We start from the raw sequence: 12,886 nt of genomic DNA on the forward strand, positions 1-12,886 counted from the left end.
GTCTCTCTCCATTAAGATTATTAGCACATCACATTACAAGTTACCTTCTCTCTCTCAACAATCATTATTTTTAACTACACTTACTTTCAAAATAAGTGTTAAAAAAAGAAAAAAAAGAAAAGAAAAAAAAAAGAAAAAAAAAAAAAAAGTCCTATGATTTAAGCATAAACATACCTGATAACTTAGGTAACATTTTAAACCTCAGTGCAAAGTCCTTGAGCAACTGTTTTAATTTCTGAGGAATGGCTAAGGTCTTCCCTTCATCTCGGCACAGACTGTGGGTCAAATGCGACTTCTGGCTGCTTTTTGCGGAGTGCTGAACTTCCACACCAGAACACACTTCCAGCACCGAGCGGATGATGTGGCTGGCATAAGTATCACACACAAAGTCCTCTAAGTTGTTGTACACAAATCTTCCAACCTGAAATAAACACAAGGCAAAACTCAGTATTCACCATCATCGTCTTGGCTATATTTCCCACTAAAAAAAATCTGTTAGGTGTCAGACTGCATACAAAGATGTTAGTGTCCACATTACTGCATAATGTACAACCTTTTTGTGTAAAAAGTATTCACAAAAGTCCTAACAAATTTCATTAGTCATACAGGCATGCATGTTGGAGTTTTTATATCCATCGAGCCATCATCCAATCCTATGTCGCCCCATGAGGAGCGTGGGAACCTGGGGTAGGCAAGATGGTCCTGACATTTAAGATGAGAGTAACCAGCCTCACTCATCCCTGAGTGGCATTACATAAGAAATAAACCCCAACCACCCCTTGGATATAAACCTACACAGGCTCAATCCGATTGGAGCACCTTAATTACCTCTTGGGGCAATGTAGGACTGGATGATGGCTGGATGGATAGAGTGGAATAAGTAAGGAATTAATATAAACAATGTGTGTGAGTTTTACGCCAGGTCCCCCTTTTTTGGATAAGGGCTAAGGCGTTGCCCCTGGATAGAGGACTTTGGTTTGAAGCGTGTAGCATTTTATGACCGGATGCCCTTCCTGATGTCTACCAATGACTCTTGGGTGGATTCGATCCTCCGACCCTTCGGTCAGAGCGGAGCGCCTTAACCAACTGAGCCACGGCTGCTATAACATTATACTGACCAGACCCGGGCAAGTTAAATGATGTTCAATTTGGTTATATCATTATTTTCACTGACTATGAGGAAGAACTACAGGAATGACAACCGAGCTGAACAGGGAGTCAGAAAATTTTCATTCATTCATTGCCAGACGCCATGTATCCCAAACGAGGTGGCCAAGGGCTTAGAGTTAATTGATTTGAAAATAAGGAAGAAGGCAGTTACAGTTACCAACCATGTTCTGCTCCTTTCAAAAACCGGGAGGTGAAGAACTAAAATAAGTTGAATACATATACCTGGGGAATGTAATGTACAGTACACTGTGAAAAAAGCTTACAGACAGAAAATCAGGGTAACTGAATGGCAACCCTGAGATCAGAGGGAAAGGGGCAGACAGAGAACATGATGAAGTGATGATATTTGGGCTTGGAAGGAAGAGGAAAGAATGATGACCAGTTCTATGAAGGCCTTAATGCTGTACAAAACAAATACATGAGTATAAGGGTTGCAAAACTTTTGCATGAAGGTGTGCTGGCTCCCTAACCAAAGTATGGGTGCGAGACATTGGTATGACATGTTAAAAGTTAAGGGTGAGAACAGTGAATATGAAACTGAAAAGATATGTGAGTTGTGCATACCAGCTTTTACCTTCAATTCCTTCCTCATGTATACGGTATTTTACCAAACTAATTCTGAGGAATAAAATACTGTAATCAAAATATATTTCTACGTAAACAGTTAGAATCCCAACCTGTTTATATACAATCCTTCCTCCTATAACGCGGGATCATTTAACATGGATTTGTACTTACGCGGTCGTCTACAGTGTGACCAAAAAATATATACCGCAGTCACAAACTGATATAATGCAACAAGTTGTTGGGAGTTGGAGCTCAGACGGCCTGCCGAAAGTCAAACCTTGCACAAGATGACGTCAAGCAAGCAGTGCACTGTGATTGGTCACATGATGTCACATCCATATGTACCCCCACTGGCTGCTGGGGGTGTCCTCCATTGTTTTTTGGTGGTCTCCCGCCTCGTGGCTACGTCTGATGTAGCTACTTCCCTGGTAGAGAGCACTGTTACCTTTGTTACAGCCAGTCAGGTTAGTTACCTAAACTTTTTATATTAATGTCTAGGAAACTTTCTTATGTATTTTTATTAACTTCCTGTGTATCAGTACCAGAGTTTGTCAGTAGGGTGTTTGTTGGAGGGTTTAAGGTGAAAATGGCAACTTTGAAAAATGTCCAGAATAGGTTAGCCCTTTACAATGGAAACATATGGAACGTATAACGTGGAAAAGTATACTGCAGCATGTTGTCCGTCTATATTAACCGCGTTATAGGAGGGAGGACTGTACTGAGAGTCTACTAAACTGTTACCATAGTTTTCTGTGAGCTAATTCTTACCTTCTCAAGGAAGCTACGAAACTCTTCTGCCTGCTCCTCAGTGATGCTAACAGTTACTTCCTTTGGTTCCTCTTCTTCACTCGATTCTTCAAACCGTTTCTGCTCAGCACCTTTCTGATTAAATTAAGAGAAATTTATATTAAATAATCACCCATAATATATGGTATGATGCTGGTTCTTATGAAAATAAATATATTTTCATCATCCATTCATCATCCGATGTTACGTTGCCCCATGAGGAGCATAGGCGCCCAGGGCTAGGCAAGTTGGTCCTGACACTTAAGATGAGTGACCAGTCTCACTCATCCTTAAGTGGCATTACGTGAGCAATAAACCCTAACCATCCCTTGGATATAAGCCTACACAGGCTCAATCCGACTGGAGTGCTGTAATTACCCACTAAACCACCAGGTGCCAAAATTTGGCTATATGGTTACCACCCAGCACAGTAAATGGTTTCCTGGTGTACAGGAAACCATTTGGCTTGTCACTCAGTGTAGAGTCACCCACAGGCAGAAGGAAAGGGAAAGAATGAAAGAAAGAAAAGCAGAAAAGGGAGAAGTCACCCGTACGCAGAAGGACGGGGAATGAATGAAGGAAAGAAAGACAGAAGAGGGTGAAAGGAAAGAAGGATGGAGGATAGGAAAGGGCAGACACCCGAGAGCAGCATTACACTGAGTGAGTGGAAGATGAATAAAAATTTACAGTATCCTTACATAAAGAAAGCTGTGTACCGTATACTCATAAAACTGTTAGTAGCTTTAAAAGCATATATATTCAGAGGAAGATCAAGAAATATTTTTGATGTGTTGTCCATATCAGTTTTTACAGTAATGAAGAATAATATAGAATCAATAGTTAATTCCATAAAACAATGAACACATCCACTGGATGAAATAAAAATGAGTTACACTACCTGTATATACTTCAGTGACAGTGTGAGCAATGTTTGAATAACATGTGAAGCAAACGGGTCAATGCACAAGGGTCTCAGATCTGTGGCAAAAATTTCAGACAGGCTGAGAACTTGTGCAACATCAGCGAAAGGTAGTGCATCATCTAGAATCCGTGAAACAATCTGGTTGCAGGCCAAGCTTCTCTCTTGTTCTTCACGCTGTAGTTCACGGAAGAAGTTACGCACCAGTATCTCTGCAAACAAGTTTATACTGTGAAAATTTAAAATACTGTAAACTATTTGTAGTATATAACAAGGAAGATACTGAACTATACCATGAAAATTATTTACCTTCAAACACTGGTATACTGAACCCTGTTCAATGACACATAATGCTTCGTTTCAGTCACTGACTAATTTGGGTTACATGCTGGCTACCTCTGACAGGGTTACAGCACTAAAGCAATCATGTTAACAAACCACGTCTACCATACAATAAAAAATCATCAACCAGTTAGCTACACTTGGCTTAAATGAAACAAGAGTCTGAACTCAGTTTTTAAAGGACTCCCAACAGTGTTCATTTTCCACCCGAGTTCCAGTTTACCTAATTTCTTAAAGTACTGGTATATATCTAAAATATTACTTCATTTCTCAGCCAATCAAAGTCAGAGCTAATATATTACCACATTTCTCACACAAAGCAAGGTACAGTGTAGAACTGAAGTGTTTCAGTCCAAAGAAACATAACACTTTGAATGCAACTGATATCCTTGTTAGTTTATTCTTGGTAGTATCAGACTATTTTATGAGGCCTCTACTACTGAAGGGGTTTATTAATGCAACATCTAACCCCTCCAGCTCAAACAGTCTGCATTAGGCCGAATAAAATCATGAGGAAAAGGAAAGGATAAAGATATATATTTTTCAAGACATCCCCACGTTTATAGGGCTGAACAATTATTGTACTGGTGGATTCTAATATCTGATGTATCATGGAGCACTGCAAAGGGTACTCAAGCAATCACATTTGACAACATGGAGCATTCTTGGGGTGGGTGGGAAGTGGTGAAATTATTTGTGGTTTTTGTCACTTGCAGGGTTCTCTGTAACATGACCCCCGCAAGCATGGAGGGGTTAGTGCACAATACTTGTTGCCTTCTTCATAAAATATAACATGACTGTCAAAGTATCGGATTTAAAAAGGGGCAGCATACAGTACAAAGCTTTCTTTATGTAAGGATACTTGGGGCTAAGATGCAAATGAACTAGTGGATGAGTAAAATGGAAGTGTGTTGTCCTGTCTCGGCTACCTCCCTTTCCTTGGGGGAAGCAGCCTACGTATATAGATAGATAGAAAATGTGGCCTAGTGAGTAGGGTAAAAGCTACAAAATACCAAATCCATATGGTAAAAACAAGTAAATTTACTGTAATGTACTTACTGACCAACATCTGTCAATCTTAATACTGCATTACAAAAAGGCAGTCTTTAAGGAGACATAGGACCACCTTATTTTGCAGCTTTCTTTTGTTTTTACCTTATCTTGGCTCTTCATAGGATTTTTAAAGAATGGTCTTTATTTCTGTTAAAAGTGGTGAAAAGTATTTAAAATGCAGCGTTTGGTTACAGACAGACATCATCTTAGAATGATATTTCTGAACAAACTTAACTTTATCAGTATCCATTAATCCAAACTCAGCATATATTTTCATAACTTAACCCAACCTTATTTATCCTAACCTAACCTACCCAATTTTTTGCTATAATTTAACCTAACTTAATCTACTGTACTCTTATGTAAGCATATTTTCCTTGTTTATTGATGGACCCTCTTCATATTCAAAAATGCACTTCTGTGCACTGGTACAAAGTCACTGAATCAGTTCAAAGGTAGTTTTTTTTTTTTTTTAAGTGGTGGTCCTGTGTAACCTTAAAGATTACTCCCCAAAATAATTAATTCTTTACCAAACAGGCAGTCTTTCCATATTTTCTAATGAAATGAGTCTTGCACATTCATTCATTCATTCATTGCCAGATGCCATGTATCCCAAATGGGGTGGCCAAGGGCTTAGAGTTAATTGTTTTACAGGGAGGGGCACTAATCCTCCACCAACCCCACTTGACACATAGGGGGAACGTTATGCCAATAGCATCTGGTGTTCCCAGGCGGTCACCCATCCAAGTACTAACCAGACCCAACATTGCTTAACTTCGCTGACCGGACGGGAAGCGGTGTACTCAACGTGGTATGGCCATGTTACTTACTTTTCCTGGATTTTACTGATTATGACTATCTGTCTTGCTTAAGTACCAAAATTACTTACCTTGTGAGTTTGTTATAATATAGGTAGAATCACCACGTCCGTTTGGTAAAGAATTACCAAAATTTGTTCGGTCAAGTTTTACACATACACCTCGTGCGATTTTCCACTTTTTGTTAATATTTTCTAGTAGATTCGGTCATTCTAAGAATCTTTTCTAGTATGACATTTCTCTCAGAAACTGATAATAAACAAAAAACAGAAAACACTCAGGTTGGATGCCTGTTACCATGCGAAATGTCCTGTTTTTATACCTAAATAAAATAAACCTAACCTAACCTAACCTAACCTATCAAAATTACCTAACCTAACCTAGAAGCTTACCTTAATCAGCATCCTCGTCTTCTTCGAGGATGAATTTCATTGGCTGACCCAAGAGGGGCTCGTCTGTGACTGGCGGAAATAAATCACGTGTAACGTTGGGTCTGGTTAGTACTTGGATGGGTGACCGCCTGGGAACACCAGATGCTGTTGGCATCCCTACGTGTCATGTGGGGTTGGTGGAGGATTAGTGCCCCTCCCTGTAAAACAATTAACTCTAAGCCCTTGACCACCCCGTCTGAGAAACATGGCGTCTGGCAATGAATGAATGAATGAACTCGTTTATTATCAATTTCCGAGAGAAATGTCATAGAAGAAAAGATTCTTAAAACGACCGAATCTACTAGAAAATGCTAACGAGAAGTCGAAAATCACATGAGGTGTACGTGTAAGGTTTGACCATTTGTTCTTACAGATATATTTTATATAAAAAATAAAAGTTGAATGCGGTCTCACCTTTCCCTTCTCCATCAACATGTTTAAGTTGTTCGAACACTCTCATGTAGTAATTGTATTCATCTTCTGATAATCTCCTCCCTTTTCCAAAGTTCCCTTTTTTCCCTTGACGTTTTGTCTGTCGAAGGAAATTGTCCTTTTTCTTGGATTTCTTTGCCGATGAACCCACGTGCGCCATATCCCCTGCTGTCATGGTTACAGTGTCGTACTAAATCCCGCCCGGGGTCGAGTCCCTCTTAAATGGTTACCTTCTGTGTGGTTAGCAATGGTGGTTAGTAGATTGCCAACCTTACCTCTCCTCATGCAGTTGGTTGTTGGTGATGCAAATAGAATCAATGGATCTTTGCTGGGCTCAACTCGATTTTTTTTTTTTTTTATAGATAACCGCAGATTAAAAAAAAAAAAAAGTTAAACAGGTAGGCTGCTGTAGTCCATGAGGTAACTCAGGCAGTTCTTATCGAATTTTAGCCAAACTTGGTGGAATTTTTGAGGAACAGCCCGTGACAAAGCCTTATCATTTTCTAAACAAGATCGAGGTCACAGGGAAAGTCAGCGTTTGACCTGTGTGTGTGTGTGTGTGTGTGTGTGAGCTCTATATGGAGAGGCTTTCATGGGTAACACAACGTAATTTATGTAGCCGCCGCCAGGACGGCGCTGGTGTGGCGGCAGCCATGTTACACCACGCCTGATGACCATAGTTTTTGAACTGAGGTGTTCGTTGGGTTTTTGAAAGCAGCCGATGATTCCGTAACTAAGGGTGCCATGGTCAGCTGTGCAGCCTCTGGACGCAAAAAATGGGTACAAGAATTCATCAAAGAGAGATGGCATTACATTTCACAAGTAAGAAATATATGTTGTTGCTAATTCTATAACATTATTGCCCTCTGGGGTGGGTCGGGAGATTCTTCCCCAGTATCCCTGCATGAATGAGGCCACTAAAACGGGCCCATTTATCTCCAGTCTTTCTCTCCATATTCTCTTCTCTTCTGTTCACACTCTCTTGTAGATATTCCCATGTTTCTTCCGGCCTTCATCAATATGGACATTCGGTTTCATTACATGGATAGTCTAAGGACTTCCCACACCATTTCAACAGCATTACGTCGACGTAAAATAGCTCCAACATCACTATGATTTCAACGTTAATACCACACTATCTTTTCCCTTTCTGCCATTACCTTCCTCTGCTTTAGTGCCGTGCAGCAACTTATGGCGTTGTTTTATACTCATTGGCTATCCGATATCATTCGTTGAACTAGGCGGGAAAAAAAAAAAAAACGTAATCCATATATGTTTTTGTATGATAAGCAACGAGTGTATCTATTAATAACCACCGCCTAGTGGAAATGAAGTATTTGAATTTGAGTGCTGGTGTTTCAATATCGCGGCCAAAATCACACGCCCGCGGCGGAGATAACCTCTCCATACAATAGAGCTCAGTGGTTTTAACAAAATGGGTGTAGCAGTTTTGATACATTTTTAGCCAGACTTGGGAGAAGGGTTGAGGGTCAGCCAAAAAGTAAAACTACTGTTTCTTTAAACAATTGACCAAAGGTCAAAGTCACAAAACAAGGTCATCTTAGATCATTTTACTCTCATTATGGCCAAATTCCGTTGGAGGGTTGAGGATAAGGCAGTAAATAAAAGAATTCTATATTAAAAACAACTAAAGGCCCTCTCAAGGGGGAAACCACATCAGCCCTGAGCCGATACCTATCTAGCGCGACTCTGAATATGACTTTGACCTACTTTCACCAGTTTCGAACTCGTAGATTTTCATCCCTAGTACACCTGTAAAAAGTTGTGGTGATATCTTGAGCCGTTGCGAAGTTGTCGTGGTAAGACACGCAGATCTTGACCTACTTTCATCAATTTCGAACTCGTAGGAGATTTTCATCCCCACTACACACCTTTAAAAAAAAAAAAAAAAAAACTTCTGTGATGATATCTTGAGCGGTTGCGAAGTTATTGTGGTAGCAGACAGATAGACCTTGACATACTTTCACCAATTTAGAACTTGTGATCGATTTTTTCCCTACTACACACCTGTATTTTTTTTTCATTATACCTTAAGCGGCTGCGATATTATCGTGCTTACAGAAACACAGACAGAAGGACAGACAGACAAATTGAACACAATACCAGCTTCGCCATCGCGGCTGGTAATGAATCAAAGATCAAGATCACGGGGATACGTCAAAAGCCGAGGCCATACGGCAATTAATAATGCTTGGTACGAGTATAGAGAAATTAATACAATAATAATGCCGTAGGCTGGGTTGTGACCCCCCACCCCCAACATTCAAAGAGAGTATCCAGCAACTAGCTTGCAATGAGAGAGAGAGAGAGAGAGAGAGAGAGAGAGAGAGAGAGAGAGATGACGTTGATGATGATGAAAAAGGAAGTCTGTGGACTCCCTGGAACCGTCACACACGTCAAGAACGGAAGGAGGGCACAGCACGAGGTATGAGTGTTGGGGTTACGTCAGGCTCTGGGAATAATATTTTAGGGTTACCGGATGTACAGTACTACCACTTCTTGTGTCATCATTTGGGGATTTCGTAGCACATTTTCCTTAGCGATTTTTGTTGACAGCTATGCCTTAGTAACCTCTGCAGTGTCATGAATGCAAACGAGCGATATTAAAAAGATCAAAATAACATACAGGAAAAGTTTAAGGTGTAATAGGCAAAATAAATCGCAAAGGAAGAGGTGCTGCGAAGCCACCTGTATCACCTGGCTTTAGTAAGACTTATGGGGTATGCTATTCAGTGTTGGTCCCCGAGTTTTGACCAGTAATATTGATGTCTAAGAAAAGTGAGTGACTGATTGAGGGAGTGAGCTGGTGGGTAACAGTGAATGAGTGTATGGGGAGTGGGGAGCTAGTGAGTTTGTGTGGGGGGAGCTAAATGAGTTTGTATGGGGAGGAGCTAATTGAGTTTGCGTGGGAGGGGGAGCGAGTGGGAAGTAAGTAAAGTAGGGGGAGGAAAGAGTTAAGGGAGTGGGGGTATAATGACTGGATAAAGAGTGAGAACATGGGCTTATGGGAAGAAAAGAGTGATGAGATACAATGAGTGATAAAAGAGTGAGGGGATATACTGAATGGAAAGAAGTGACTGGGGGTGGGGGAAAAGGGAGTGGATATACAGAGCGGTGGCGCAGGAGACAAGAAGGGATGGAGTGTTTTTTTTTTTTTTTAAATGCAAGGAGGAAGGAACCAAAGGCCAGGAGTCCGCAAACCGTTCCTTCCAAGAAAAAAAAGAAAACGATACAAAAGATAGCCAAATTCAAGATCCATTCATATCGAGATCCCTGGACACACTGCATTTGACAGACTGGAGATCATAGGATATAGGAAATACAGATAGAGGGAAACAGTTCCAGAGTTGACCTGTTCCATAAATGAAGGACTGGGAGTAACGGTTAACTCTTGCATTAGAGAGCTGGACAGAAAAGGGATGATTGGGAGTTTGCTGCTAGACGGGTGCTATACGCGCCTGTCGTAGAGATGGAGGGATGCAAGCAGACAGTTCAGAGAAGCAGTGACCACTGAAGTAGTGACAGAAAGAGATAAAGATGCAACAGTGCTGCGACGAGACAGAGGTTGAAGGGAGCCAGTATGAGGAGGAGAGTTAATGAGATGAAAACTTCCAAAAGCCTTTGACTCCACCCTACCAAGAAGAGCTGCTTGTGGGGAGCCTCCTCACACACGAGTTGAACTTTACACATGGGAGAATAAAATCCGTGTATAAAGTCAACAACTGTGCAGGGGTAAAGAAGGTACAGAGTCGACTTGGCACACCTCTTGGAAGCAGATATTACATGAAAGGTAATATGATCTTTCCAAGATAAATCCCGATAGAATGAAACCTCATGTATGTTTAAGAAAAATGCAGGATTGAGCTGGATATTATGAAACATTAGTGGGTACTCTTGTGGAAGGTTTTGCCGGGTTGATAGGTGTAAGAACTAAGTCTTTGATGCATTAAAATCAACAAGATTACTTTTACTCCAGTCAGAGATATGAGCTAAGTTGGAGTGGGTTGAGTGAATGAGAGAGGGAGGGACCGAGTAATGGAAGTGAGATGGGAGGGAATGAGTGGGGATGATGCTGGGCGAAGTTGTAAGGAGAGTTATAGTGGGTAAAAAGGGAGAAAAATAACTGAGAGTGGGAAGTAGAGAAAGTAAGTGGGATGGGAAGGAGGGGGTGGCTCGAATGGAAAGCGTTAAGGAAGAGAGAAAACAGTAGAGAAATATATTTGGACATTCCGTTAGCTGTGGCCAGTCATGAATTATCACGTTCGTATATCCACTGATTTCTGCATCCTGGTCTAATTTCGTTATCATGCTGCATTATCTGTGGCCAGTTATGAACTTTTAAGTTTTGTATCCTACTTTTGCTTCCTGGAGTTAATTTGGCATCCTCTGACACACCATTATCTGTGGCTTATCATGAGTTCTCTCTCATCCTTTTATCACCACTCCGATACACCTTCACTCATGTTATTTCCACTCTACCACCACTCAATTATGCTGCCTACCAGCGTGGCCTAGAGTCAAGTTTCGCAGTTAAAAGTAAAATTTTCTGTGTCCATCTATCTATCTATTGCCAGACGCCTTAATCTTGTAAGGGGTGGCCACAAACAAATCGTCCCCATGTCGCCCTGCCCCCGCCATTTCATTACCCTTCTGCCAGCTCACCCACCTCTCTCATTTATATACCTTTCCACTCCATCCCTTCCTCCATCTCATCCTTTGCCTCCCCCTCCCTCTCCCGCCTCCTCTACCTCCCATACATTTTCCCCGCAAGTCTCTCGCGCTCCATTCTCTCCATAGGGCCAAACCACCTCAGTGTATTTTCTCCTAACGCTTTCTATCACATCCACACCACAATGCTCCGTTATATCCTCATTTATCAGTCTGTCTCTCCATGTGACTCCACATGCTCCTCTTAAATAACTCATTTCCACTGCTCTCACTCTTGGCTTGTGTCCCTCCAACAAGGTCCAAGCTTCACTTCCTTACGTTAGAGTTGGTATCACAATACTGTCATGCAGCAACTTTTTTACTTCCATGCTCACTTACATGTTTCTTATCACTGCCTTCAAAGAACCAGCAACCTTTCTTCCTTGTTATACCCTTCCAAGCATATTACCCTCCAAACTTCCATCCTTATTCATCACATTGCTCTAGTACTTAAACGCACTCATATTTTCCATTTCCTCCTCACCCAACCTCACTGGCACATTCAGTGACTTCATTTATCTCGAAGACCCTAACTTTACTCTTCACTATATTTACCTTTAGATTCCGTTTCTTAAACACTTTCCCAAGCACATTCACCAAGCCTTGCAGCTCCCCTTTGTCTTCAGTTAACAACACAGCATCATCTGCAAGCAACAGTACAGGGAGTTTCCACACACTGCCCTCTCTCATCAGGGCCGCTCCAACATCCACTACCCTACCTTGTATCTCTTTTATAACCCCATCCATTTACAGACTGAACAACCATGGAAGCATGACACATCGTTATTTCAATCCAACCTTCAAACACAAAAATTCACTCAGTTCACTGTCCACACGCACTGCAGCCTTGGCACCCTCGTACATACTCTTCACGGCTTTCAACAACTTCCCTTTTACTCCATATGTTCTTAACACTTTCCACATTCCTTGTTTATTCACCCTGTCATATGCTTTCTCCAAATCCATGAAGGCCGCATACAACTTCTTTCCCTTCTCTAGAAACTTTTCCACAAAAGACCTACACAACCTCTTCCCTTCTTAAAACCTCCCCGTTCTTCTCCAACTAATTCCTCTGTTATCCCTAACTCTGTCAGTAAGTATCCTGTCATATACTTTTCCTTTCACACAAAGAAGACAAATGCCCCTATGATTATCACACACTTCTTTTTCCCTTTTCCCTTTGCACAGGGGAATAGTTATACCTGACTTCCAATCCTCCGGGAGGCTACATTCCTCCCAGGTCAATCTGCACATTTTCCACATCCATTCTACTTCAGCAAATCACCACACACTCCATCAGTTCCTTGAGGCTTTCCCCATTTCGACTGTCTTCATTGCTTCCACAGCTTCCATCCTACTGATTTCTTCCTGTTTTCTCACCTCCCACCTTCTCCCAGTCATTCCTCAGCCACTTATATGCGCATTACTGTCATTCTCCATGTTCAACAATTCCTCAGAGTGTTCTCTCCATCTGCTCACCTTTCTCCCTACTTCACAAGCAATCTATCATTTTTATCTTTCACTTCCCGACCAACTTCTTTTTCACTCTAACTCTACCTCTTTCCAGAACATTTTCATATATTCCCTCCACTTTACACACAACATCCTTCCAAATTCCTCATCCACTTTTCTTACCCTCT

At 41.3% G+C, this 12,886-nt stretch overlaps 1 protein-coding gene and 1 pseudogene across 2 annotated transcripts in view; both read right to left on the reverse strand.

The window, feature by feature from the left end:
* Positions 1 to 6,637, reverse strand: part of LOC145393030 (nucleolar protein 9) — a 28,938-nt gene extending 22,301 nt beyond the window's left edge. For both annotated transcript variants that reach the window (XM_080267355.1, XM_080267354.1), the window contains exons 1-4: positions 6,501 to 6,637; positions 3,422 to 3,654; positions 2,506 to 2,619; positions 175 to 421 (exon numbers count right to left, since the gene is read on the reverse strand). In XM_080267355.1, coding sequence (XP_080123481.1) covers positions 175 to 421; positions 2,506 to 2,619; positions 3,422 to 3,654; positions 6,501 to 6,546 — 640 coding nt within the window. In that variant the 5' untranslated portion in view covers positions 6,547 to 6,637. The remainder of the gene's footprint in view (positions 1 to 174; positions 422 to 2,505; positions 2,620 to 3,421; positions 3,655 to 6,500) is intronic.
* LOC145393126 (5S ribosomal RNA) lies at positions 5,544 to 5,662 on the reverse strand (annotated as a pseudogene).
* Positions 6,638 to 12,886: the final 6,249 nt, after the last annotated feature.

Source organism: Coenobita brevimanus, chromosome 23 (genome assembly GCF_032717465.1).
Source record: "Coenobita brevimanus isolate Jiangsu-jjx chromosome 23, ASM3271746v2, whole genome shotgun sequence".
Lineage (NCBI taxonomy): Eukaryota > Metazoa > Arthropoda > Malacostraca > Decapoda > Coenobitidae > Coenobita > Coenobita brevimanus.